This window comes from Coturnix japonica, unplaced genomic scaffold (assembly GCF_054131305.1).
Source record: "Coturnix japonica strain WE unplaced genomic scaffold, WE-NBRP24 Scf194, whole genome shotgun sequence".
Taxonomy (NCBI): Eukaryota; Metazoa; Chordata; class Aves; order Galliformes; family Phasianidae; genus Coturnix; species Coturnix japonica.
The window spans coordinates 19,302-46,559 of NW_028189097.1; the positions used below are offsets into that span (position 1 = coordinate 19,302).

The 27,258-nt window shown below is 57.7% G+C and overlaps 2 protein-coding genes and 1 long non-coding RNA gene across 10 annotated transcripts; 1 reads left to right on the forward strand and 2 right to left on the reverse strand.

The window, feature by feature from the left end:
* The first annotated feature begins 759 nt into the window (after positions 1-759).
* On the forward strand, positions 760-14,886 carry LOC107307393 (beta-1,4-galactosyltransferase 3-like). Of its 4 annotated transcripts, none has more exons than XM_085535837.1 (6): positions 760-1,114; positions 2,356-2,591; positions 5,319-5,509; positions 10,079-10,201; positions 12,199-12,303; positions 13,727-14,886. In XM_085535837.1, exons 1-6 carry the CDS (start codon positions 862-864, stop codon positions 14,559-14,561), a joined length of 1,743 nt encoding a protein of 580 aa, XP_085391963.1. In that variant the 5' UTR covers positions 760-861; the 3' UTR covers positions 14,562-14,886. The 4 variants fall into 4 exon arrangements, with proteins under 4 accessions (XP_085391963.1, XP_085391965.1, XP_085391967.1 ...); XM_085535839.1 differs by having other exon boundaries at positions 13,805-14,886; XM_085535841.1 differs by lacking the exons at positions 5,319-5,509; positions 10,079-10,201; positions 12,199-12,303; positions 13,727-14,886 and adding an exon at positions 4,803-4,940.
* On the reverse strand, positions 5,473-6,173 carry LOC146750996 (uncharacterized). The gene is made up of 3 exons (XR_014941978.1): positions 5,910-6,173; positions 5,638-5,711; positions 5,473-5,598 (listed from the first exon to the last, which is right to left on the reverse strand). It is a non-coding gene; the product is annotated as an uncharacterized LOC146750996 (long non-coding RNA).
* LOC146750997 (protoporphyrinogen oxidase-like) lies at positions 14,796-25,164 on the reverse strand. Of its 5 annotated transcripts, XM_085535842.1 has the most exons (8): positions 24,893-25,138; positions 23,234-23,460; positions 20,414-20,474; positions 19,910-20,028; positions 18,317-18,430; positions 17,165-17,314; positions 16,370-16,412; positions 14,796-15,454 (listed from the first exon to the last, which is right to left on the reverse strand). In XM_085535842.1, exons 1-8 carry the CDS (start codon positions 24,906-24,908, stop codon positions 15,324-15,326), a joined length of 861 nt encoding a protein of 286 aa, XP_085391968.1. In that variant the 5' UTR covers positions 24,909-25,138; the 3' UTR covers positions 14,796-15,323. The 5 variants fall into 5 exon arrangements, with proteins under 5 accessions (XP_085391968.1, XP_085391969.1, XP_085391970.1 ...); XM_085535843.1 differs by lacking the exon at positions 16,370-16,412 and having other exon boundaries at positions 24,893-25,131; XM_085535844.1 differs by lacking the exons at positions 18,317-18,430; positions 19,910-20,028 and having other exon boundaries at positions 24,893-25,156.
* Positions 25,165-27,258: the final 2,094 nt, after the last annotated feature.

Sequence of the window (27,258 nt, forward strand, 5' to 3'; positions counted from 1 at the left end):
GCCCCATAGAACCCCATAGGGCCCATAGAGCCTCATAGGGCCCCATAGAACCCCATAGAGCCCCACAGGCAGCCCCATAGAGCCCACAGAGCCCCACAGACCCCATAGAGCCCCATAGGCCCCACAGCCCCCATAACGGCCGTACCCAACGCTGCCATAGTCGCACCGCGCTCCGCAGCCGCCGCCATCATGGCGGCCCCCACAACCCCGCCGCTCCGGAACTTCCGGTCCGCTGACCGCACATGGACCAATCAGAGCGCACGTCACCGGAAGGGGGCGGAGCAGAGGTGAGGCGCTCAGTTGCTATGGTAACGGGGAGGCCGGAAGTCTCTTTTCAATCCCATTCCATTCCATTGTATCCTATTGAATCCCATTCTACCCCATTCTATCCCATTCCATCCCCCTCTATCCCATTCTACCCCACTTTAAACCCAATTCTACCCCATTCCGTCCCATTCCATCCCATTTCACCCCATTCCATCTCCCTCTATCCCATTGTATCCCATTATACCCCATTATACCCCATTGTATCCCATTCCATCCCTGTTGCCCCCCGCCCCCCATTTAAGCCCCGCCCCCTCTCTCCCATCCCACCCGCCAAGCCCCGCCCTTTCCCGTAGCCCCACCCAATCACATCCCTCCCCCTTCACCCTCCTCTCCCTATTGGCCAACTCCCCTCTTAGTCCCGCCCCCTCCTCTCACCGACCAATCAGAACCCCCTCCTAAGCCCCGCCCCACCCCACGCCCCGCCCCCCTCCCAGATCCAAGATGGCGGCGGCCGTTGTTGGGTGCCCGCAGGGGGGGCCGTGACGGTCACACACCGGCCCCGGTTCCCCCCCCCACCCCCCGGTTCCCCCCGCGATGCTGCGGCGGCTCCTGGAGCGGCCATGTTCCCTCGCGCTGCTCATCGGCGGACAATTCGCCTTCGTGGCCTATTTCTCGTTCGGCGGGTTCCGGAACCTGACGGCGCTGTTCGCTCGTTCCTCGTCCCCCATCGTGGATTATTCGCGGACTCACGACGTTTACACCAACCTCAGCGCGATGCTCAACGGCGGCACCGCCGGGAAACGGCACGGAGCGCCGCCATATTGCCCCGTGACGTCACCGCTACTGCGTGAGCCCAGTCACGTGACGGGACGGGGGTCAATGGGGGGGGTGGGGTGGGGTCACGTGATGGAATGGGGGTCAGTGGGGGGTGGGGACACGTGACGGGACAGGGGTCACGTGAGTGGATGGGGGTCAATTGGGGGGTGGGGTCACGTGAGGGGTTGGGGTCACGTGACGGGCTGGGGGTAAAGGGGGGCTTTGGGGTCACGTGAGGGGATGGAGGTCATGTGACAGGATGGGGGTCTCATGAGGGGACAGGGGTCAATGGGGGGTCAGGGTCACGTGAGGCCATAGGGGGTCACGTGAGGCCATAGGGGGTCACGTGAGGGGATGGGGGTCAATGGGGTTAAAGGGGGGTCAGGTTGGGGGGGATAAGGGCTGGGTGTGGGGGGATTGGGACCCATGTGAGCTGGTTGGGCGCCATTGGGTGTGGGGTGAATGGGACCCCCATGGGATGGTCAATGCCATTGGATATAGGGGGGATTGGGACCCCCATGGCCTGGTTGGTCTCATTGGATATAGGGTGGTTGGGACCCCTATGAGTCAGTTGGGTGCCATTGAGCATGGAGTACTTGGGACACCCGTGGCCTGATTGGTACCATTGGGTGTGGGGTGGCTGGGACCCCCATAGCTTGGTTGGTACCATTGGATATTGGGGTGGTTGGGACCCCCATGAGCCAGTTGGGTGCCATTGAATATTGGGTGAGCATGGACCAGTCACAAACCACTGGATATGGGGTGGTCGGGACCCCTGTGACCCAGTTGGGTGCTATAGGTTACAGGGTGACTGGGGACCCCCATGGCCTGGTTGATGCCATTGGATATGGGGGGTGGTTGGGGACCCTGGTGGCCCAGTTGGGTGCTATAGGATATAGGGTGATTGGGACCCCCATGGCCTGGTTGGTACCATTGGATATTGGGGTGGTTGGGACCCCCATGGCCCAGTTGGGTGCCATTGGATATAGGGTGATTGGGACCCCTATGAGCCAGTTGGTACCACTGGGTATGGGGCAATTGGGACCCCCATGACCCAGTTGGGTGCCATTGAGCATGGAGTACTTGGGACCCCCATGGTCTGATTGGTACCATTAGATATGGGGTGGTTGGGACCCCCATAGCTTGGTTGATGCCATTGGATATGGGGTGGTTGGGACCCCCATGGCCTGATTGATACCATCGTATATGGGGTGATTGAGCCCCTCATGCCCCCACTGACTCCCCATTGTTCCCCACGGTGTCCCCCCATAGTGGGTCCCCTGACGGTGTCGTTCAGCCGCGTTCCCACGCTGGATCAGATCCGCGCCAAGAACCCGCTGGTTCAGCCCGGGGGGCGCTACCGCCCCACAAGCTGTGAGCCCCGATCCCGCACCGCCGTCATCGTCCCACACCGCAACCGCGAGACCCACCTGGGGCACCTGCTGTACTACCTGCACCCCTTCCTGCAGCGCCAGCAGCTGCAATACGGCATCTACGTCGTGCACCAGGTGGGGGGCACTTGTGGGGCTGGGCTGGGTTGGGTTAAGGGCACTTATGGGGCTGGGTTGGGTTGGGTTGGGTGGGGGGCACTTATGGGGCTGGGTTCATGTTGGGTCGGGTGCACTTATGGGGCTGGGTTGGGTTAGGGGCACTTATGGGGTTGGGTTGGGTTGGGTTGGATGGGGGGAAGTTATGGAGCTGGGGTTGGGTTGGGTTGGGTGGGGGGCACTTATGGGGCTGGGTTCATGTTGGGTCGGGTGCGCTTATGGGGCTGAATTCATGTTGGGTTGGGTGCACTTATGGGGCTGGGTTGGGTTAGGGGCACTCATGGGGCTGGGTTGGGTTGGGTGAGGGGCACTTATGGGGCTGGATTCATGTTGGGATGGGGGCACCTATAGGGCTGGGGTGGGTTAGGGGGACTTATGGGGCTGGGGTGGGTTAGGGGCACTTATGGGGTTGGGTTGGGTTGGGTTGGGTTGGGTGGGGGGAACGTATGGGGCTGGGTTTGGGTTGGGTTGGGGGCACTTGTGGGGCTGGGTTCATGTTGGGTTGGGGGCACTTGTGGGGCTGGGTTGGGTGGGGGGCACTTATGGGGCTGGGTTGGGTTGGGTGAGGGGCACTTATGGGGCTGGATTCATGTTGGGCTGGGGGCACTTATGGGGCTGGGGTGGGTTAGGGGCATTTATGGGGCTGGGTTGGGTGAGGGGCACTTACAGGGCTGGGTTTGGGTTGGAGGCACTTATGGGGCTGGGTTCATGTTGGGTTGGGGGCACTTATAGGGCTGGGGTGGGTTGGGGTCCTCTGTGTTGTTGTAGGGTCACATTTCACCCCTGTGTTATTGTAGGGTGCACCAGGTGCAGTGGGGGGCACTTATGGGGCTGGGTTGGGTTGGGTTGGAGGAACTTGTGGGGCTGGGTTCACATTGGGTGGGGGGCACTTATGGGTCCGGGTTTGGGTCCTGTGTTATTGTAGGGTCATCTCCCCCACCTGATATCATGGGGCTGTCCTATATTATTGTAGGGTTACCATAGGGCTGCCCTATATGACTATGGGGTGCCCCACACCCCCCATAGGGCTGCCCTATATGACTGCAGGGTTACCATAGTGCTGCCCTATATGACTGTAGGGTTACCATAGTACCTATATAACCATAGGGTTACCATAGTGCCCTGTATGACTATGGGGTTACCATAGTACCTATATAACTATAGGGTTACCATAGTACCTATATAACTATAGGGTTCCCATAGTGCCCTATATGGCTATAGGGTTCCCATAGTGCCCTATATGACTATAGGGTTCCCATAGTGCCCTATATAACTATAGGGTTCCCATAGTGCCCTATATGGCTATAGGGTTACCATAGTGCCCTATATGACTATAGGATCACCATAGTGCCCTATATACCTAAAGGGTTCCCATAGTACCTATATAACTGTAGGTTCCCATTGTCCCCAGGCTGGTTCCAGCACTATATGACTATAGGGTTCCCATAGTGCCCTATATAACTATAGGATCACCATAGTACCTATATACCTATCGGGTTCCCATAGTACCTATATAACTATAGGATCACCATAGTGCCCTATATGACTATAGGATCACCATAGTGCCCTATATGACTATAGGGTTCCCATAGTGCCCTATATGGCTATAGGATCACCATAGTACCTATATACCTATCGGGTTCCCATAGTACCTATATAACTATAGGATCACCATAGTGCCCTATATGACAATAGGGTTTCCATAGTGCCTATATACCTATAGGGTTCCCATAGTACCTATATAACTATAGGTTCCCATTGTCCCCAGGCTGGTTCGAGCACGTTTAACCGCGCGAAGCTGCTGAACGTTGGGGTGAAGGAGGCGCTGAAGGACAAGGAGTGGGACTATAGGGTTCCCATAGTGCCCTATATGGGTATAGGATCACCATAGTGCCCTATATGACTATAGGATCACCATAGTGCCCTATATGGCTATAGGATCACCATAGTGCCCTATATGGCTATAGGATCACCATAGTGCCCTATATGGCTATAGGATCACCATAGTGCCCTATATGGCTATAGGATCACCATAGTGCCCTATATAACTATAGGTTCCCATTGTCCCCAGGCTGGTTCCAGCACTATATGACTATAGGGTTCCCATAGTGCCCTATATACCTATAGGGTTCCCATATTACCTATATAACTATAGGGTTCATATGTCCCCAGGCTGGTTCGAGCACGTTTAACCGCGCGAAGCTGCTCAATGTTGGTGTGAAGGAGGCGCTGAAGGACGAGGAGTGGGACTATAGGATCACCATAGTGCCCTATATGGCTATAGGATCACCATAGTGCCCTATATAACTATAGGATCACCATAGTGCCATATATGGCTATAGGATCACCATAGTGCCCTATATGACAATAGGGTTCCCATAGTACCTATATAACTATAGGGTTCCCATAGTACCTATATAACTATAGGGTTCCCATAGTGCCCTATATACCTATAGGGTTCCCATATTACCTATATAACTATAGGTTTCCCATTGTCCCCAGGCTGGTTCGAGCACGTTTCACTATAGGGTTCCCATAGTGCCCTATATGACAATAGGGTTCCCATAGTGCCCTATATAACTATAGGGTTCCCATAGTGCCCTGTATGACTATAGGATCACCATAGTGCCCTATATACCTATAGGTTCCCATATTACCTATATAACTATAGGTTCCCATTGTCCCCAGGCTGGTTCGAGCACGTTTAACCGCGCGAAGCTGCTCAATGTGGGTGTGAAGGAGGCGCTGAAGGACGAGGAGTGGGACTGTCTGTTCCTGCACGACGTCGACCTGGTGCCCGAGAACGACCACAACCTGTACACGTGTGATGGAGCCAACCCGCGGCACGTCTCCATCGCCATCAACAAGTTCGGATACAGGTGGGTCACAGCGACCTGACAGGACCTGGATGGTACAGCTGTGTGTTGTGACCTGTAAGGACCTGGATGGTACAGCTGTGTGTTGTGACCTGACAGGACCTGACAGCACAGCCTCAGTGTGCTGTGACCTGACAGGACCTGGATGGTACAGCTGTGTGTTGTGATCTGTAAGGACCTGGATGGTACAGCTGTGTGTTGTGACCTGACAGGACCTGACAGCACAGCCTCAGTGTGCTGTGACCTGACAGGACCTGGATGGTACAGCGGTGTGCTGTGATCTGTAAGGACCTGAACGGCACAACCATGTTGTGATCTAATGGTTCTGTGACCTGCCAGGACCTGAACAACACAACCAGGTTGTGACCTGACAGGACCTGACAGCACAACTGTGTGTTGTGACCTGCCAGGACCTGGATGGTACAGCTGTGTGTTGTGATCTGTAAGGACCTGAACGGCACAACCATGTTGTGACCTGCCAGGACCTGGATGGTACAGCTGTGTGCTGTGATCTGACAGGACCTGGATGGTACAGCTGTGTGTTGTGACCTGACAGGACCTGGATGGCACAGCTGTGTGTTGTGATCTGTAAGGACCTGGATGGCACAGCTGTGTGTTGTGACCTGACAGGACCCGGATGGCACAGCCTCAGTGTGCTGTGATCTTTAAGGACCTTTCCAACCCAATCTCATTGTTCTGTGACCTTGAAGGACCTTAACAACCCAACCTCAGTGTTCTGTGACCTGCCAGGACCTGAACAACACAACCATGTTGTGATCTAATGGTTCTGTGACCTGCCAGGACCTGGATGGCACAGCCTCAGTGTGTTGTGATCTGTAAGGACCTGAACGGCACAACCTCAGTGTTCTTTGAACTGCCAGGACCTTATCAACCCCACCATTCCATGATCACATGGTTCTGTGACCTTGAAGGACCTTAACAGCCCAACCCCGGTGTTCTGTGATCTTTCAGGACCTTTCCAATCCAACCTCAGTGTTCTGGCACCTGCCAGGACCTTATCAACACAACCTGAGTGTGCTGTGATCTTTAAGGACCTTTCCAACCCAACCTCAGTGCTCTGTGACCTGCCAGGACCCTCCCAACACCCCCACCCCATGTTCCCATTGTTCTATGATCTTTCAGGACCTTTCCAACCCAACCATGCTGTGATCCCATTGTTCTCTGACCTTCCAGGACCCTCCCAATCCCCCCCACCCCATGTTCCCGTTGTTCTATGACCTTGAAGGACCTTAATAACACAACCTCAGTGTTCTGTGACCTGCCAGGACCCGAACGGCACAACTGTGTGCTGTGACCTGACAGGACCTTTATAACACAACCTCATTGTTCTGTGACCTTCCAGGACCTTTCCAACCCAACCATTCCATGATCCCATGGTTCTATGACCTGCCAGGACCTTAACAACCCAATCTCATTGTTCTGTGAATTTAAGGACCTTAACAACTCAACCTCAGTGCTCTGTGACCTGCCAGGACCTGAACGGCACAACTGTGTGTTGTCACCTGCCAGGACCTTTCCAACCCCCCCATCCCATGATCCCATAGTTCTATGACCTTTCAGGACCTTATCAACCCAACCTCAGTGTCCTGTGATCTTTCAGGACCTTTCCAACACAGCTGTGTTGTGATCTAATGGTTCTGTGACCTTTAAGGGCCTGAACAACCCAACCTCATTGTTCTGTGACCTGCCAGGACCCTCCCAACCCCCCCATCCCATGATCCCATGGTTCTTTGATCTTTCAGGACCTTTCTAACCCCCCCATCCCATGTTCCCATAGTTCTCTGACCTTCCAGGACCCTCCCAACCCCCCACCCCATGTTCCCATAGTTCTGTGACCTTTCAGGACCTTATCAACCCAACCTCATTGTTGGATGGTACAACTGTGTGCTGTGACCTGCCAGGACCTGGATGGCACAGCCTCAGTGTGCTGTGATCTTTAAGGACCTTTCCAACCCAATCTCATTGTTCTGTGACCTTGAAGGACCTTAACAACCCAACCTCAGTGTTCTGTGACCTGCCAGGACCTGAACAACACAACCATGTTGTGATCTAATGGTTCTGTGACCTGACAGGACCTGGATGGCACAGCCTCAGTGTGTTGTGATCTGTAAGGACCTGAACGGCACAACCTCAGTGTTCTTTGACCTGCCAGGACCTTATCAACCCCACCATTCCATGATCACATGGTTCTGTGACCTTGAAGGACCTTAACAGCCCAACCCCGGTGTTCTGTGATCTTTCAGGACCTTTCCAATCCAACCTCAGTGTTCTGGCACCTGCCAGGACCTTATCAACACAACCTGAGTGTGCTGTGATCTTTAAGGACCTTTCCAACCCAACCTCAGTGCTCTGTGACCTGCCAGGACCCTCCCAACACCCCCACCCCATGTTCCCGTTGTTCTATGATCTTTCAGGACCTTTCCAACCCAACCATGCTGTGATCCCATTGTTCTCTGACCTTCCAGGACCCTCCCAACCCCCCCCACCCCATGTTCCCGTTGTTCTATGACCTTGAAGGACCTTAATAACACAACCTCAGTGTTCTGTGACCTGCCAGGACCCGAATGGCACAACTGTGTGCTGTGACCTGACAGGACCTTTATAACACAACCTCATTGTTCTGTGACCTTCCAGGACCTTTCCAACCCAACCATTCCATGATCCCATGATTCTATGACCTGCCAGGACCTTAACAACCCAATCTCATTGTTCTGTGATATTTAAGGACCTTAACAACTCAACCTCAGTGCTCTGTGACCTGCCAGGACCTGAACGGCACAACTGTGTGTTGTCACCTGCCAGGACCTTTCCAACCCCCCCATCCCATGATCCCATAGTTCTATGACCTTTCAGGACCTTATCAACCCAACCTCAGTGTCCTGTGATCTTTCAGGACCTTTCCAACACAGCCGTGTTGTGATCTAATGGTTCTGTGACCTTTAAGGACCTGAACAACCCAACCTCATTGTTCTGTGACCTGCCAGGACCCTCCCAACCCCCCCATCCCATGATCCCATGGTTCTTTGATCTTTCAGGACCTTTCTAACCCCCCCATCCCATGTTCCCATAGTTCTCTGACCTTCCAGGACCCTCCCAACCCCCCCCCACCCCATGTTCCCATAGTTCTGTGACCTTTCAGGACCTTATCAACCCAACCTCAGTGTCCTTTGACCTGCCAGGACCTGAACAACACAACCGTGTTGTGATCTAATGGTTCTCTGATCTTTAAGGACCTGTCCAACCCCACCATTCCATGATCCCATGGTTCTGTGACCTTTAAGGACCCTCCCAACCCAACTATGCTGTGATCCCGTTGTTCTATGACCTTGAAGGACCTTAACAATCCAATCTCATTGTTCTGTGATCTTTAAGGACCTTAACAACGCAACCTCAGTGTTCTGTGACCTGCCAGGACCTTTCCAACCCAACCATTCCATGATCCCATGGTTCTGTGACCTTTAAGGACCCTTCCAACCCAACCATCTTATGATCCTGTTGTTCTGTGATCTTTAAGGACCTTTCCAACCCAATCTCATTGTTCTCTGATCTTTAAGGACCTTAACAATGCAACCTCACTGTTCTGTGACCTTTAAGGACCCTCCCAACCCCCCACCCCATGTTCCCATAGTTCTATGATCTTTCAGGACCTTCCCATCCTAACCATGCTGTGACCCCATAGTTCTGTGACCTTCCAGGACCCTCCCAACCCCCCCACCCCATGTTCCCGTTGTTCTATGACCTTGAAGGACCTTAATAACACAACCTCAGTGTTCTGTGACCTGCCAGGACCCGAACGGCACAACTGTGTGCTGTGACCTTCCAGGACCTTTCCAACCCAACCATTCCATGATCCCATGATTCTATGACCTGCCAGGACCTGAACAACCCAATCTCATTGTTCTGTGATATTTAAGGACCTTAACAATGCAACCTCAGTGCTCTGTGACCTGCCAGGACCTGAACAGCACAACCTCAGTGTTCTGTGATCTTTAAGGACCTTAATAGCCTAACCATGCTGTGATCTTGTTGTTCTGTGACCTTTAAGGACCTTTCCAACCCAATCTCAGTGTGCTGTGACCTGCCAGGACCCTCCCAACCCCCCCACCCCATGTTCCCGTAGTTCTATGATCTTTCAGGACCTTCCCATCCTAACCATGCTGTGACCCCATAGTTCTGTGACCTTCCAGGACCCTCCCAACCCCCCCACCCCATGTTCCCGTTGTTCTATGACCTTCCAGGACCTTTCCAAGCCCCCCACCCTATGTTCCCATAGTTCTGTGACCTCTAAGGACCTTTCCAGCCCAACCTCAGTGTTCTGTGACCTTCCAGGACCCTCCCACCCCCCCACCCCATGTTCCCATAGTTCTCTGACCTTCCAGGACCTTTCCAAGCCCCCCACCCCATGTTCCCGTTGTTCTCTGACCTTTAAGGACCCTCCCACCCCCCCGCCCCATGTTCCCATTGTTCTCTATGACCTTCCAGGACCTTTCCACCCCCCCACGTCCCCATAGTTCTCTATGCCCTTTAAGGACCCTCCCCGTTCTCCCGCAGCCTCCCGTACCCCCAGTACTTTGGGGGGGTCTCGGCGCTGACCCCGGAGCAATACATGAAGATCAACGGGTTCCCCAACGAGTATTGGGGCTGGGGGGGGGAGGACGACGACATCGCCACCAGGTACCAGTGGGAACATGTGGGGCAGGGGGCTGCTATGGGGTGTGGGGCTGCTATGGGGTGTGGGAATGCTATGGGGTGAGGGGCTGCCATGGGGTGAGGGGCTGCTATGGGGTGAGGGGCTGCCACTATGGGGTGTGGGGCTGCTATGGGGTGTGGGGCTGCTATGGGGTGTGGGGCTGCCATGGGGTGTGTGGGGCCGCTATGGGGTGTGGGGCTGCTATGGGGTGTGGGGCTGCCACTATGGGGTGTGGGGCTGCTATGGGGTGTGGGGCTGCCACTATGGGGTGTGGGGCTGCTATGGGGTATGTGGGGCTGCTATGGGGTGTGGGGCTGCTATGGGGTGTGGGGCTGCTATGTGGTGTGTGGGGCTGCTATGGGGTGAATGGCACCACTATGGGGTGTGGGGCTGCCATGGGGTGAGGGGCTGCTATGGGGTGTGTGGGGCTGCTATGGGGTGTGGGGCTGCTATGGGGTATGTGGGGCTGCTATGGGGTGTGGGGCTGCTATGGGGTGTGGGGCTGCTATGGGGTGTGGGGCTGCTATGGGTTTGGGGGCTGCTGCTATGGGGTGTGGGGCTGCTATGGGGTGTGGGGCTGCTGCTATGGGGTGTGGGGCTGCTGCTATGGGGTGTGGGGCTGCTATGGGGACTGGGGCTGCTATGGGGTGTGGGGCTGCTATGGGGTGTGGGGCTGCTGCTATGGGGTGTGGGGCTGCTATGGGGTGAGGGGCTGCTATGGGGTGTGGGGCTGCTATGGGGTGTGGGGCTGCTGCTATGGGGTGTGGGGCTGCTATGGGGTGTGGGGCTGCTATGGGGTGTGGGGCTGCTGCTATGGGGTGTGGGGCTGCTGCTATGGGGTGTGGGGCTGCTGCTATGGGCTGTGGGGCTGCTATGGGGTGTGGGGCTGCTATGGGGTGAATGGCACCGCTATGGGGTGTGTGGGGCTGCTATGGGGTGTGTGGGGCTGCTGCTATGGGGTGTGTGGGGCTGCTATGGGGTGTGGGGCTGCCATGGGGTGTGTGGGGCTGCTATGGGGTGTGGGGCTGCTATGGGGTGTGGGGCTGCTGCTATGGGGTGAGGGGCTGCTATGGGGTGTGGGGCTGCTATGGGGTGTGGGGCTGCTATGGGGTGAGGGGCTGCTATGGGGTGTGGGGCTGCTATGGGGTGTGGGGCTGCTGCTATGGGGTGTGGGGCTGCTGCTATGGGGTGTGGGGCTGCTGCTATGGGGTGTGGGGCTGCTATGGGGTGTGTGGGGCTGCTATGGGGTGTGGGGCTGCTGTTATGGGGTGTGGGGCTGCTATGGGGTGTGGGGCTGCTGCTATGGGGTAGGGGGGAGCTGCCACTATGGGGTCGTGAATGGCACCACTGTGGGGTGGTGGGGCTGCTATGGGGTTGGGGGCTGTTGCTACGGGGTGGTGGATGGCACCTCTATGGGATGTTGGGGCTTCTGCTATGGGGTGGGGTGGGGGGCTGTTATGGTGTGGGGGCTGCCACTGTGGGGTGGTGGGCTCCTGCTATGGGGTGGAGGCTGCCGCTATGGGGTCGTGAATGGCACTGCTATGGGGTGGGGGGCAGCTGCTATGGGGTAGGGGCTGCCGCTATGGGGTGGTGGTGGTACCGCTATGGGGTGATGGTGGCACTTATGGGGTGATGGTGGCCGTGCTATGGGGTGATGGTGACACTTATGGGGTGATGGTGGCACTTACGGGGTGGTGGTGTCACTTATGGGGTGATGGTGGCACTTATGGGGTGATGGTGGCACTTATGGGGTGGTGATGACACTTATGGGGTGATGGTGTCACTTATGGGGTGATGGTGTCACTTATGGGGTGATGGTGTCACTTATGGGGTGGTGGTGACACTTATGGGGTGATGGTGTCACTTATGGGGTGGTGGTGGCACTTATGGGGTGATGGTGTCACTTATGGGGTGATGGTGTCACTTATGGGGTGATGGCGTCACTTATGGGGCTGGCTGTGGGGTGGATGTAACACTGTAGGGTGCGTCTGGCCGGGATGAAGATCTCGCGGCCGCCCATCTCCATCGGACACTACAAGATGGTGAAACATAAAAGTGACAAAGGCAACGAGGAGAACCCACACAGGTAACGGGGAGCTGTGGGGCTGGGGGCTGCTGTGGGGGGATGTGGGGCTGCTATGGGGTTGTGGGGCTGCTATGGGGGTTGTGGGGCTGCTATGGGGCTGTTTGGGGCTCCTATGGGGGTTGTGGGGCTGCTATGGGGTTGTGGGGCTGCTATGGGGTTGTGGGGCTCCTATGGGGGTTGTGGGGGGCTCCTATGGGGGTTGTGGGGCTGCTATGGGGCTGTTTGGGGCTCCTATGGGGGTTGTGGGGCTCCTATGGGGGTTGTGGGGGGCTGCTATGGGGTTGTGGGGCTGCTATGGGGTTGTGGGGCTGCTATGGGGGGTGGAGGGCTGCTGTGGGGGTTGTGGGGCTGCTATGGGGTTGTAGGGCTGCTATGGGGGTTGTGGGGCTCCTATGGGGGTTGTGGGGGGCTGCTATGGGGTTGTGGAGCTCCTATGGGGGTTGTGGGGGGCTCCTATGGGGGTTGTGGGGCTCCTATGGGGTTGTGGGGGGCTCCTATGGGGGTTGTGGGGCTGCTATGGGGTTGTAGGGCTGCTATGGGGGTTGTGGGGCTGCTATGGGGTTGTGGGGCTCCTATGGGGTTGTGGGGGGCTGCTATGGGGTTGTGGGTCTCCTATGGGGGTTGTGGGGCTGCTATGGGGGGATGTGGGGCTGCTATGGGGGGTTGTGGGTCTCCTATGGGGGTTGTGGGGCTGCTATGGGGCAGTTGTGGGTCTCCTATGGGGCAGTTGTGGGTCTCCTATTGGGGGTTGTGGGTCTCCTGTGGGGTGGTTGTAGGTCTGCTATGGGGTTGTGGGTCTCCTATGGGGGGTTGTGTGTCTCTATGGGGCTGTTATGGGTCTCTATGGGGCAGTTGTGTGTCCCTATGTGTCTCTATGGGGCTGTTATGTGTCTCTATGTGTCCCTATGGGGCAGTTATGGGTCCCTATGTGTCCCTGTGGGGCAGTTATGGGTCCCTATATGTCCCTATGGGGCTGTTATGTGTCCCTATGGGGCAGTTATGGGTCCCTATGTGTCCCTATGGGGCAGTTATGTGTCCCTATGTGTCCCTATGGGGCTGTTATGTGTCTCTATGTGTCCCTATGGGGCAGTTATGTGTCCCTATGTGTCCCTATGGGGCAGTTATGTGTCCCTATGTCCCTATGGGGCAGTTATGTGTCCCTATGTCCCTATGGGGCAGTTATGTGTCCCTATATGTCCCTATGGGGCAGTTATGTGTCCCTATGTGTCCCTATGGGGCAGTTATGTGTCCCTATGGGGCAGTTATGTGTCCCTATGTCCCTATGGGGCAGTTATGTGTCCCTATGTGTCCCTATGGGGCAGTTATGTGTCCCTATGTCCCTATGGGGCAGTTATGTGTCCCTATGTCCCTATGTGGCAGTTATGTGTCCCTGTGTCCCTATGGGGCCGTATGTGTCCCCCAGGTTCGACCTGCTGATCCGCACTCAGCGCACGTGGACTCAGGACGGGATGAACTCGCTGACCTACACCCTGTTGTCCAGGGAGCTGCAGCCGCTGTACACGAACCTGACGGCCGACGTTGGATCCGACCCGCGGGGCAGGAGGAGCCACAGGGCGGGACCCCAACACAGGGACAACAATGGGGGACCCCAACACAGGGACCCCAATATGGGAACCCAACACAGGGACCCCAATATGGGACCCCAAAAGAGAGACCCCAATATGGGACCCCAACACAGGGACCCCAATATGGGACCCCAACACAGGGACAGTATGGGAACCCAACACAGGGACAACAATGGGGGAACGCAACATCAGAGGGACCCCAATGGGGGACCCCAACACAGGGACCCCAATATGGGAACCCAACAGAGAGACCCCAATGGGGGACCCCAAAAGAGAGACCCCAATATGGGAACCCAGCATCAGAGGGACCCCAATATGGGAACCCAACAGAGAGACCCCAATGTGGGACCCCAACACAGGGACCCCAATATGGGACCTGATAACCATGGGGACCCCAATATGGGACATAATAACCAGGGGGACCCCAATCTGGGCCCTGCTAATCTGAGGTCCCCCCATAACCCCCTCAGGGAGGAGATGCTGCGTGCAGTCCCTGCATTGGGATCTATGGGTTCATCCCTGCCCCACATCCCGGCCCCACAGCGCCCCACGGTGCGGGGTAACGACACCCCAAGTGCAGCCCATGGGGTCACCCCACATGGTGCCACGATGGATGTGGGGACCCTCCCCACGCGTGGGGGGAACCACAGCCGGCCCCACGGCGCCCATTAGCCTCAATGGGACCCCAAAGTGGGTCTCTGCCCCCCAACCCCCCACCCCACAGCACTGCTGCCTTGATGGAGAGAGACTATGGGATCAGAGCTGCGGGACTGCTGGGCGCTATGGGGCAGCCCCCCCCTGGACTGCTGGTTGTTATGGGGCAGCCCCACAGGAGGACGTCACTGATGGGCCCACCCCCCCCCTCCATCCCCTATGGGTCCTTCCCCACTGATCTATGGGTTCGGCTGTGGGGCTGATGTTATTTATTCACGTTTGCTGCTCCCTGCGCCTTTCAAAGGGGGTTTTTCAATTAAAAAAGGGAAGAAAGAAACCAAAATCCATCACCCCACAAACCCCAAACCAACAAAATCCACCCCAAAGCTTTTCTCACCCCATTGATGCTGGGATGGGGTCAACCAGCCCCACACCGTGACGCTCAACCCCACGCTATGGGGCTCAGCTCCCATGAAGGGCTCAACACCTTCCTAATGGTGCTCAGCTCCACGCTATGGGGCTCAGCATCTCACCAATGGGGTTTCAGACCCCGCTATGGGGTTTCAAACCCCACAATGGGGTTTCAGACCCCGCTATGGGGTTTCAGACCACAATGGGGTTTCAGACCCCACAATGGGGTTTCAGACCCCGCTATGGGGTTCTAGACCCTGCTATGGGGTTTCAGACCCAACAACGGGGTTCCAACCCCTGCTAAGGGGTTCTAGACCCCACAATGGGGTTCCAGCCCCCGCTATGGGGTTCTAGACCCCACTATGGGGCTCAGCCCCCCATCAGCCGCCCCACAGCGGCCTTGGCGCTGGCGATGCAGTCGTTGACGGAGACGCCGCCGTAGGAGGCTCCGATGAGGCTGATGGGCAACTGCTGCTGCTCTATGAAGTGCCTGATGCGCTCTATGGGGACACCGCCATGGGACCCCGTGTGGGGCTGGGGGACCACATCCCCATATCCCCACATCCCCAACCTTACTAATCCCCATGTCCCTGTCCCCATCCCCCCATCCCATTTCCTCTATATCCCCATCCCATTTCCCATCCCCCCATCCCAATCTCCAGCCCCACACCCCCATCCTTTCTCAGCCCCCACATCTCCCTATCCCTGCCCCACATCCCCATCTCCATGCCCCAGTCCCTGTATCCCCATGTCCCCATCCCCATCCCCCCATATTCCCAGCCCCACACCTCCATCCTTTCCCAGTCCCCATTATGTCTCTCTCTATCCCCACATCCTCATCCTACCCCTATATCCCCATCCCAGTCCCCATGTTCCCATCCCCACGTCTCTGTCCCCATTCCAATCCCCATCCCCCCATCCCAGTCCCCATGTCCCTGTATTCCCATGTCTCCATCCCAGTCCCCATCCCTATACCCCCACATCTCCGTCCCCATCCCATGTCTCCATCCCCATGTCCCCATGTCCTCATCCCAATCCCCATCCCCAGGTTCCCATCCCAGTACCCATCCCCATATCCTCATCCCCATATCTCCATCCCTATCCCTATACCCCCATCCCTATGCCCCCTCCCCATATCCCCGTCCCCATATCCCCATGTCCTCACCCCAATCCCCATCCCAGGTTCTCATCCCAATTCCCAGCCCCACATCCCCATCCCCATCCCCATCCCCATGTCCTCACCCCAATCCCTATTCCCATGTCCCCATCCTTGTGTCCCCATCCCCACATCCCCATGTCCCTATTCCCATGTCCCCGTCCCCAGGTCCCCATCCCAGTCCTCATCCCCATACCCCCATCCCCACACCCCATACCCCCATCCCCATATCCCCATATCCCCCCTACCCTCTCCTTACCCATCCGCTGCCAATGGCCCAGTGTGTACTGTGGGATGCAGGACTTGGGGGGAGAAATAGGGGGCAGTCAGTGACATGGAGACCTGACACCCCCCACGTCCCCCTTATTATCCCCACATCCCCAACTCCCCCATGTCCCCATCCCCCCCCACGTCCCCCTGGATGCCCCCACGTCCCCCCATGTCCCCACGCCCCCTCCAATATCCCCAACCCCCCCCCACATCCCCCTTGTTGTCCCCACGTCCCCCCTGTGTCCCCATGTCCCCAACCCCCCATATATCCCCATCCCCCCACATTCCCCTTCTTGTCCCCATGTCCCCAACTCCCCCCTTGTCCCCATGTCCCCCTCCCCACTCTCCCATCCCCATGTCCCCCCCAGGTGTCCCCATCCCCCTCACATCCCCAACCCCCCCCCACATCCCTTCTTGTTGTCCCCACATCCCCCCCAGGTGTCCCCACATCCCCATCCCCATGTCCCCCCCAGGTGTCCCCATGTCCCCCTCCCCATATCCCCAACCCCCCCCCACGTCCCCCCTTATTGTCCCCACGTCCCCCCTGTTGTCCCCATGTCCCCATCCCCCCCATATCCCCATCCCCCCCACGTCCCCCATGTCCCCAACCCCCCCCATGTCCCCCTCCCCACTTCCCCATCCCCCATGTCCCCCCATCCCCCATGTCCCCCCATATCCCCATCCCCCCCACGTCCCCCATGTCCCCAATCCCCCCCATGTCCCCCCATATCCCCATCCCCCCCACGTCCCCCCTCATTGTCCCCCTGTCCCCCCCCTCACCCACCTGCTGTACCCTGACCATGACTCTCTCTGGGTTCCCCATCAGCCCCAGTTGTTCCCTCACCGCCCTCTGTGCCCTCTGCACCAACTCGGCTTTGGGGGCAGCCGAGGGGTCCCCAAAACAACGTTGGAACCAGGAGCCCCCCAACATCACCTGGAGGGGAAGGAGAACAGGGGGACCCCCATGTACATATATGGGGTGGACCCCCATGTACATATATGGGGTGCCAAAGAGAGGGGCTGGGGCTGTCTATGGGGCTCTGTGGGCCCTATGGGGCTCTATGGGGTTCTATGGGGCTGTCTATGGGGCTCTGTGGGCTCTATGGGGCTCTGTGGGCCCTATGGACCTGTGTGGCCTCTATGGGGCTCTGTGGGCCTTATGAGGCTCTATGGGGCACTATGGGGCTCTATGGGTTCTATGGGGCTGTCTATGGGGCTCTATGGGTTCTATGGAGCTGTCTATGGGGCTCTGTGGGGCTCTATGGGGCTCTGTGGGCTCTATGGGGCACTATGGGGCTCTATGGGTTCTAAGGGGCTGTCTATGGGAATCTATGGGTTCTATGGGGCTCTGTGGAGGCTCTGTGGGCCCTACGAGGTTCTATGGGACTCTATGGGGCTCTATGGAGCTCAGCGGGTCCTATGGGGCTCTGTGGGGCCTATTGTGGGATATGGGGTCTGAGATGGCCCTGGGACCCCCAAGAGGTTCATGGCTCCTTGTGGGGCTCAGCCCTATAGGATCCTCCAATGGGGCTATGGGGACGCTCTGAGTGCCCCTGTGGGGTGACTGGGGTTCCCTGCATGGGATCCTGTGGGGCCTGTGGGGTGTAGGGTCCCTGGGGTTGCTGTGGGGCCCATGGGGTTCCTGTGGGGCCCATGGGGTGCAGGGTCCCTGTGGGGCCTATGGGGTGTGTATGGTCTGTGGGGTTGCTGTGGGGCCCATAGGGTACATGGTCTGTGGGGTTGCTGTGGGGCCCATGGGGTGTAGGGTCTCTGGGGTTGCTGTGGGGCCCATATGGGATTGCTGTGGGGCCCATAGGGTACATGGTCTGTGGGGTTGCTGTGGGGCCCATATGGGGTGTAGTGTCCATGGGGCTGTGTGCCATAACACGGACAGACCCCATAGTAACAATAGGGTAAATTGGGGGGGGTCTCCCACCGTGAGCCGGACCGAGGGGCTCCCGGCGCCATCGAGCTGCGGGAACGACACGGAGTCATAGACAACACCCAGCAGGGCAGCGTCCTCACACGAGGGGACCAGGTGGCCAAAACCCTATAGGGAAATAGGGGCGGTTATGGGGGGAGAGGGATGGGGGGCTCTATGGGGTGGGAGGGATCAGGGGGTTCTATGGGGTGAGAGGGATGGGGGGGTTCTATGGGGTGAGAGGGATGGGGGGGTTCTATGGGGTTCTATGGGGTGAGAGGGATGGGGGGGTTCTATAGGGTGAGAGGGATGGGGGGGTTCTATAGGGTTCTATAGGGTGAGAGGAATGGGGGGGATCTATGGGGTTCTATGGGGTGAGAGGGATGGGGGGGGGGGGATCTATGGGGTTCTATGGGGTGAGAGGGATGGGGGGGGGGGATCTATGGGGTTCTATGGGGTGAGAGGGATGGGGGGTCTATGGGGATCTATGGGGATCTATGGGGTGAGAGGGATGGGGGGGATCTATGGGGTGAGTGGGATGGGGGGTGTTCTATGGGGTTCTATGGGGTGAGAAGGATGGGGGGAGTTCTATGGGGTTCTTATGGTGTTCTATGGGGATCTATGGGGAATCTATGGGCTGAGAGGGATGGGGGGGTTCTATGGGGTCCTATCGGGATCTATGGGGTGAGAGGGATGGGGGGGGTGCTATGGGGATCTATGGGGTCCTATGGGGTGGGGGGGGGGTTCTATGAGGTTCTACAGGGTGAGAGGGATGGGGGTGTTCTATGGGGTTCTATGGGGTGAGAGGGATGGGGGTGGTTATATGGGGTTCTATGGGGTGGGGGGTACTATGAGGTGAGAGGGATGGTGACGTGCTATGGGGATCTATGGGGTCCTATGGGGTGGGGGGGGTTCTAAGGGGTTCTATGGGGTGAGAGAGATGGGAGGGGTTCTATGGGATTCTATGGGGTGAGAGGGATGGAGGGGGTTCTATGGGGTGAGAGGGATGGAGGGGTTCTATGGGGTCCTATGGGGTTCTATGGGGATCTATGGGGTGAGAGGGATGGGGGGGGGATCTATGGGGTTCTATGGGGTGAGAGGGATGGGGGGGTCTATGGGGATCTATGGGGTGAGAGGGATGGGGGGGTTTCTATGGGGTGAGAGGGATGGGGGGGATCTATGGGGTGAGTGGGATGGGGGGTGTTCTATGGGGTTCTATGGAGTTCTATGGGGTGAGAGGGATGGGGGGGGGGGTTCTATGGGGTCCTATCGGGATCTATGGGGTGAGAGGGATGGGGGGGTTCTATGGGGATCTATGGGGTTCTATGGGGACCTATAGGGTGATAGGGATGGGGGGGGTTCTATGGAGTTCTATGGGGTTCTATGGGGTGAGAGGGTAGGGGGGGGTTCTTTGGGGTGAGAGGGATGGGGGGGGTTCTATGGGGTCCTATGGGGTTCTATGGGGTGGGGGGGTCGTCTATGGGGTTCTATGGGGTGAGAGGGATGGGGGGGGGGGTCGTCTATGGGGTCCTATGGGGTTCTATGGGGATCTATGGGGTGGGGGGGTTCCTATGGGGTTCTATGGGGCTCTATGGGGTGGGCTCTCACCGTGACGGGCAGCGTTACCCCGCGGTACTGCAGGTTGACCACGGCCACCGTCACCGCCGGGATGTGGGTCAGCTCCTGCGCCAAGGGGTGGAACTCGGGGGGCAGCACCCGTGCCAGAGCTGGGGGGGGGGGCAGTGTGAGGGGCTGCCCCATAGATAAGGGGGGGCTGCCCCATAGATAAGGGGGAGCTGCCCCATAGTCAATGGGGGGCTGCCCCATAGATAACAGGGGCTGCCCCATAGATAACGGGGGGCTGCCCCATAGATAAGGGGGGGCTGCCCCATAGACAATGGGGGGCTGCCCCATAGATAACAGGGGGCTGCCCCATAGATATGTGGAGGGGCTGCCCCATAGATAAGAGGGTGCTGCCCCATAGATATGGGGAGGGGCTGCCCCATAGATAAGAGGGTGCTGCCCCATAGACAATGGGGGGCTGCCCCATAGATAAGGGGAGGGGGCTGCCCCATAGATAACAGGGGGGACCGTTTCCCCCCCTGTACCCACCTGCTGCGGGCAGCGCGCTGATGACGTGGTCTGCGGTGATGGTGCTGTCGGGGAGGGTCAGCTGGGGGGGAAATGGGGGGAAAAAGGGGGAGATGGGGGGTCCTGGCAGCTTAAAGTGTGGGGTGGGGACCCCAAAATATGGGGAGGGAACTCAGGGGTCCCCCAAATTATAGGGACAGAAGCTATAGGGGTCCCAGAGCCCCACACTGTGGGATGGGGACCCCAAAACCAGGTAGAGGGAAGTCAGGGTCCCCCAAATTATAGGGACAGAAGCCAGGAGACCCTAAACCCCCACACTGTGGGATATGGACCCCAAAACCATATAGAGGGAACCCAGGGGTGCCCCAAACTATAGGGACAGAAGCCAGGGGACCCAGAGACCCAACACAATGGGATGGGGACCCCAAAACCAGGTAGAGGGAAGTCGGGGTCCCCCAAGCTATAGGGAGTGCACCCAAGGGACCCCAAACCATATGAAGGGAACCCAGGGGTCCCCCAAACTATAGGGACAGAACTCAGGGTCCCTATCCCCCCCCCCAGCCCACAGAATGGGACCCCCCCAACCTACAGGACATGACCCCAAGAGCTCCCCCCCCCCCCAATCCATCCTTCAACCCACAGAACAGGAACCCCCCAAACAACACAATGAGACCCCAAAGGACCTCGAAGCCCCCTTATGGGTGTCTCATAATGGGATCCCCCCCTCACCACCCCACTATGGGCTCAGGAGCCCCCAACCCCATACAATGACCTCATGACAGGGGTCTCATAATGGGGTCCCCCCCTATAAGGTTAGGAACCCCAAACCCCACACAAGGACCTGGGGGAGGGTCTCATAACGGGGTCCCCCCTTCACCTGCCCCCCCATGGGCTCAGGATCCCCAAACCCCACACAAGGACCTTATGATGGGGGTCTCATAATGGGGTCCCCCCCTCATCCCCCCCCCCATGTGGTTACAATCCCCCAACCCCACACAACGCCCTTATCCTGGGGGTCCCATAACGTCCCCCCTTTCACCTGCCCCCCTATGTGGTTAGGAGCCCCAAACCCCACACAAGGACCTCGTGATGGGGGTCTCATAATGGGGTCCTCCCCCAAACAACACAATAAGACCCCAAAGGACTTCAGCACCCCCCACCCTATGGGCTCAGGACCCCCAAACCCCACACGAGGACCTTATGATGGGGGTCTCATAATGGGGTCCCCCCCTCAACACCTGCCCCCGTATGTGGTTACGATCCCCCAACCCCACACAACGCCCTTATACTGGGGGTCCCATAACGGGTCCCCCCTTCACTTGCCCCCACTATAGGGTTACGATCCCCAAACCCCACACGAGGACCTTATAATGGGGGTCTCATAACGGGTCCCCCCCTCACCTGCCCCCCTATGGGCTCAGGAGCCCCCAACCCCACACAGGGACCTTATGCTGGGGGTCTCATAATGGGGTTCCCCCCCAAACAACACAATAAGACCCCAAAGGACTTCAACACTCCCCTATGTGGTTATGATCCCCCAACCCCACACAATCCCCCTATACTGGGGGTCTCATAACGTCCCCCCCCCAACCTGCCCCCCTATGTGGTTACGATCCCCAAACCCCATACAAGGACCTTATGCTGGGGGTCTCATAACGGCCCCCCCCCTCACCTGCCCCCCTATGGGCTCAGGAGCCCCCAACCCCACACAACGCCCTTATATTGGGGGTCCTATAACGTCCCCCCCTTTCACCTGCCCCCTATGTGGTTAGGAGCCCCAAACCCCATACAAGGACCTCGTGATGGGGGTCTCATAATGGGGTCCTCCCCCAAACAACACAATAAGACCCCAAAGGACTTCAGCACCCCCCACCCTATGGGCTCAGGACCCCCAAACCCCACACGAGGACCTTATGATGGGGGGTCTCATAATGGGGTCCCCCCCTCAACACCTGCCCCCGTATGTGGTTACGATCCCCCAACCCCACACAACGCCCTTATACTGGGGGTCCCATAACGGGTCCCCCCTTCACCTGCCCCCACTATAGGGTTACGATCCCCAAACCCCACACGAGGACCTTATAATGGGGGTCTCATAACGGGTCCCCCCCTCACCTGCCCCCCTATGGGCTCAGGAGCCCCCAACCCCACACAGGGACCTTATGATGGGGGTCTCATAATGGGGTTCCCCCCAAACAACACAATAAGACCCCAAAGGACCTCAACACCCCCCTATGTGGTTATGATCCCCCAACCCCACACAATCCCCCTATATGGGGGGTCTCATAACGTCCCCCCCCCCACCTGCCCCCCTATGTGGTTAGGAGCCCCAAACCCCACACAAGGACCTTATGCTGGGGGTCTCATAATGGGGTACCCCCCCCTCAACACCCCCCTATGGGTTTATGATCCCCCAACCCCACACAACGCCCTTATCCTGGGGGTCCCATAACATCCCCCCCTCACCTGCCCCCCTATAGGGTTAGGAGCCCCAAACCCCACACACGGACCTCGTGATGGGGGTCTCATAATGGGGTCCTCCCCCAAACAACACAATAAGACCCCAAAGGACTTCAGCACCCCCCACCCTATGATGATGGGGGTCCCATAACACCCCCCTATGGGTTTATGATCCCCCAACCCCACACAACGCCCCATAACGTCCCCCCCTTTCACCTTCCCCCCCTATGTGGTTAGGAGCCCCAAACCCCACACACGGACCTTATGCTGGGGGTCTCATAACGGGTCCCCCCCCCTCAACACCCCCCTATGGGCTTAGGATCCCCCAACCCCACACAACGCCCTTATCCTGGGGGTCCCATAACACCCCCCCCCCCTCACCTGCCACGTCCGGTCGCTGCGCAGCCGCAGTCGCTGCAGTTCCGCGTTACACCGCACGTCGGCGCCGCGGAGCCGCACGAAGGTGGCGATGGATTCGGGCAGGGTCTGCAGCCCCCCCCGCAGCGCCCACTGCGACCAGCGCTCACACCGGGAGCGAACCAGCACGGCCGGGACGGGGCCGTTGGGGTCATTGGGGCCATTGGGGTCATTGGGATCATTGGGGCCACCTGGAACGACACCGAGCGGAACCGGCTGGGGGGGGGAACCTATAGGACCCATATGGGATCCATATGGTACATCTCCCTGTCCCTGTGTGCCATAGGGGCAGCAGCAGGGTGTCCCCAACTCTATGGCCCCATAGGTCACCTCTCTGACCCCATATATCATAGGGGCAGCATGATGGTGTCCCCCCCGTGTCCCCATATGTCACCTCTCTGTCCCCATATTTCACCTCTCCATCTCCCCATGTGCCATAGGGCAGCATCAGTGTGTCCCCCCTGTGTCCCCATACATCACCTCTCTGACCCCATATACCATAGGGGCAGAAGCAGGGTGTCTCCAGCCTCTATGGCTCCATAGGTCACCCCTCCTTGTCCCCATAGGGATGGCATTAGGGTGTGTCCCCCCCCCCCTTGTCCCCATGAGTCACCTCCCTGTGTCCCCATAGATCACCCCTCTGACCCCATATACTGTAGGGGTGGCATCAAGGTGTCCCCTCTGTGTCCCTATGTGTCCCCATACATCACCTCTCCATCTCCCCATATACCATAAGGGCAGCATCAAGGCGTCCCCAACCTCTATGGCCCCATACATCACCTCTCTGTCCCCATATATCACCCCCTTATACCCCCATGGGGATGGCAACAGGGTGTCCCATCTGTGTCCCCATACATCACCTCTCTGACCCCATATACCATAGGGGCAGCAGCAGGGCGTCCCCAACCTCTATGGCCCCACAGGTCAACCCCCATGTCCCCATAGGGGCAGCATCAGGGTGTCCCCCCTGTGTCTCTCCCCCCCCAATTAACTCACCCCCCCCAATTAACTCAGGCCTCCCAATCAACTCCCCCCCCCTCCAATTAATCCCCCCCAATTAACTCAACCCCCCATTAACTAACTCACCGCCTAGTCATCCCCCCCCCCCTCCAATTATCTCACCCCCCCAATTAACTCCTCCCCAATTAAATCCCCCCCCCAGTTAAATTCTACCTCAATAACCCCCCCTCCAATTAACCACCCCCCCCATTAACTCAACTCCACTCCAATTAACTTAATCCCCCCCACCCCCCTCCCAATTAACTTACCCCCCCCAATGAACTCACCCCATTATCCCCCCTCCAATTAACTCACCCTCCCCAACACCCCCCCAACTAACTCCCCCACCCATAATTAACTACCCCCCCCAATGAACTAACACCCCCCCAATTAACTTACCCCCCCTAATTAACACCCCCCCAATTATCCCCCATTAATTAACTCACCCCCCCATTAACCCCCCCCTCCAATTAACTCACCCTCCCCAACACCCCCCCAACTAACTCCCCCCATAATTAACTAACCCCCCCCAATGAACTCACCCCCCCACTCCAATTAACTTACCCCCCCTAATTAACCCCCATTAATTAACTCCCCCCCAATTCCCCCCATTAATTAACTCACCCCCCCCCGTAGCCATCCCCACGATGACTGATCTCCGTCTCCTCTCTGCCCGGTGCAGCGCTGGGAAGCACGACCTGACACTGAGCTGCCGGCAGTCACCGGCAAACACCCCCCGGCACAGGCTGTCAGCGATCAGATCGGCAACCTATAATACATGGGGGGGTCATTAATAACACCCCAATAACACCCCAATAACAAACACCCCAATAACACCCCAATGACACCCCCCGGCACAGGCTGTCAGCAATGAGATCAGCAACCTATAATACATGGGGGGGCATTAATAACACCCCAATAACACCCCAATAACACCCCCCGGCACAGGCTGTCAGCAATGAGATCGGCAACCTATAACATGGGGGGGGCATTGATAACACCCCAATGACACCCCAATGACACCCCAATGACACCCCAATAACACCCCCCGGCACAGGCTGTCAGCAATGAGATCAGCCACCTATAATACATGGGGGGGGCATTAATAACACCCCAATAACACCCCAATGACACCCCAATGACACCCCAATGACACCCCCCGGCACAGGCTGTCAGCGATTAGATCAGCAACCTATAATACATGGGGGGGGCATTGATAATACCCCAATGACACCCCAATAACAAACACCCCAATAACACCCCCCGGCACAGGCTGTCAGCGATCAGATCGGCAACCTATAATACATGGGGGGGGCATTAATAACACCCCAATAACACCCCAATAACACCCCCCGGCACAGGCTGTCAGCAATGAGATCGGCAACCTGCAATAAGGGGGGGTCATTAATAACATCCCAATAACACCCCAATAACAAACACCCCAATAACACCCCAATGACACCCCAATGACACCCCCTGGCACAGGCTGTCAGCAATGAGATCAGCCACCTATAATACATGGGGGGGGTCATTGATAATACCCCAATAACACCCCAATGACACCCCCCGGCACAGGCTGTCAGCGATCAGATCGGCAACCTGCAATAAGGGGGGGGTCAATAATAACACCCCAATAACACCCCAATAACAAACACCCCAATAACACCCCAATGACACCCCAATAACACCCCCTGGCACAGGCTGTCAGCGATCAGATCGGCCACCTATAACATGGGGCGGTCATCAATAACATCCCAATAACACCCCAATGACACCTCAATGACACCTCAATGACACCCCAATAATACCCTAATAACACCTCAATAACACCCCAATAACACCCCAATGACACCCCCTGGCACAGGCTGTCAGGAATGAGATCGGTTACCTATAACATGGGGGGGTCAGAAATAACACCCCAATAACACACCAATAACACCCCATAATACCCCAATGACACCCCAATGACACCCCCCCGGCACAGGCTGTCAGCAATGAGATCAGCCACCTGTAACATGGGGGGGTCATAAATAACACCCCAATAACACACCAAGGGGGGGTCACAGCATCCCATAGAGCCCCAATAATACACCAAGGGGGGGGGGGGGGGGGGGCAGAGCATCACATAGAGGCCCCCCCCCCCTATAACACACCAAGGGGGGGTCAGAAACACCCCCAACCCCTGGCACAGGCTGTCAGCAACCAGCTCGGTCACCTGCAACACTGGGGGGGGGGGTCAGAAACCACCCCCACCCCCAATAACACAACAAGGGGGGTCAGAAACAACCCAACATCTCAATAACACACCGAGGGGGGGTCAGAGCATCACATAGACCCCAACCACATCTGACAGCACAACAAGGGGGGGGTCAGAAACACCCCCCCACCCCTGATAACAAACCAGGAGGGGTCAGAAACCCCCCAACCCCCCCCCCACCCCCTATAACACACCAAGGGGGGGACAGAAACACCTCCCCCCACCCCCTATAACACACCAAGGGGGGCTCAGACCATCCCATACCACCCCCGCACCCCCTATAATACACCAAGGGAGGGTCAGAAACCCCCCCCAGCCCTGAGAACACACCAAGGGGGGGATCAGACCATCCAAACTCCCCCCCAACCCACAATAACCCCTATAACACACCAAGGGGGGGGTCAGAAACACCCCCCACCCCCAATAACACACCGGGGGGGGGTCAGACCATCCCATACCCCCCCCCCCCCAATAAACCCTATAACACACCAAGGGAGGGTCAGAAACACCCCCACCCCCAATAACACACCAAAGGGGGGTCAGACCATCCCATATCCCCACCCCCTATAACACACCAAGGGGAGGTCAGAAACACCCCTACCCCCAATAACACACCAGGGGGGGTCAGACCATCCCATACCCCCCCCCCCCCCAATAACCCCTATAACACACCAAGGGAGGGTCAGAAACACCCCCACCCCCAATAACACACCAAAGGGGGGTCAGACCATCC

Coding starts and splice junctions, on each gene's coding strand:
- LOC107307393 (XM_085535837.1), top strand. CDS start 862: ATGCTGCGGCGGCTCCTGGAGCGGCCATGTTCCCTCGCGCTGCTCATC. Junction 5,510..10,078: donor ATCAACAAGTTCGGATACAG/GTGGGTCACAGC, acceptor GTTCTCCCGCAG/CCTCCCGTACCCCCAGTACT. Junction 12,304..13,726: donor AACGAGGAGAACCCACACAG/GTAACGGGGAGC, acceptor TGTGTCCCCCAG/GTTCGACCTGCTGATCCGCA.
- LOC146750997 (XM_085535842.1), bottom strand. Junction 20,029..20,413: donor CAGCGCGCTGCCCGCAGCAG/GTGGGTACAGGG, acceptor CCCCCCCCCCAG/CTCTGGCACGGGTGCTGCCC. Junction 16,413..17,164: donor TCATGGTCAGGGTACAGCAG/GTGGGTGAGGGG, acceptor TCTCCCCCCAAG/TCCTGCATCCCACAGTACAC.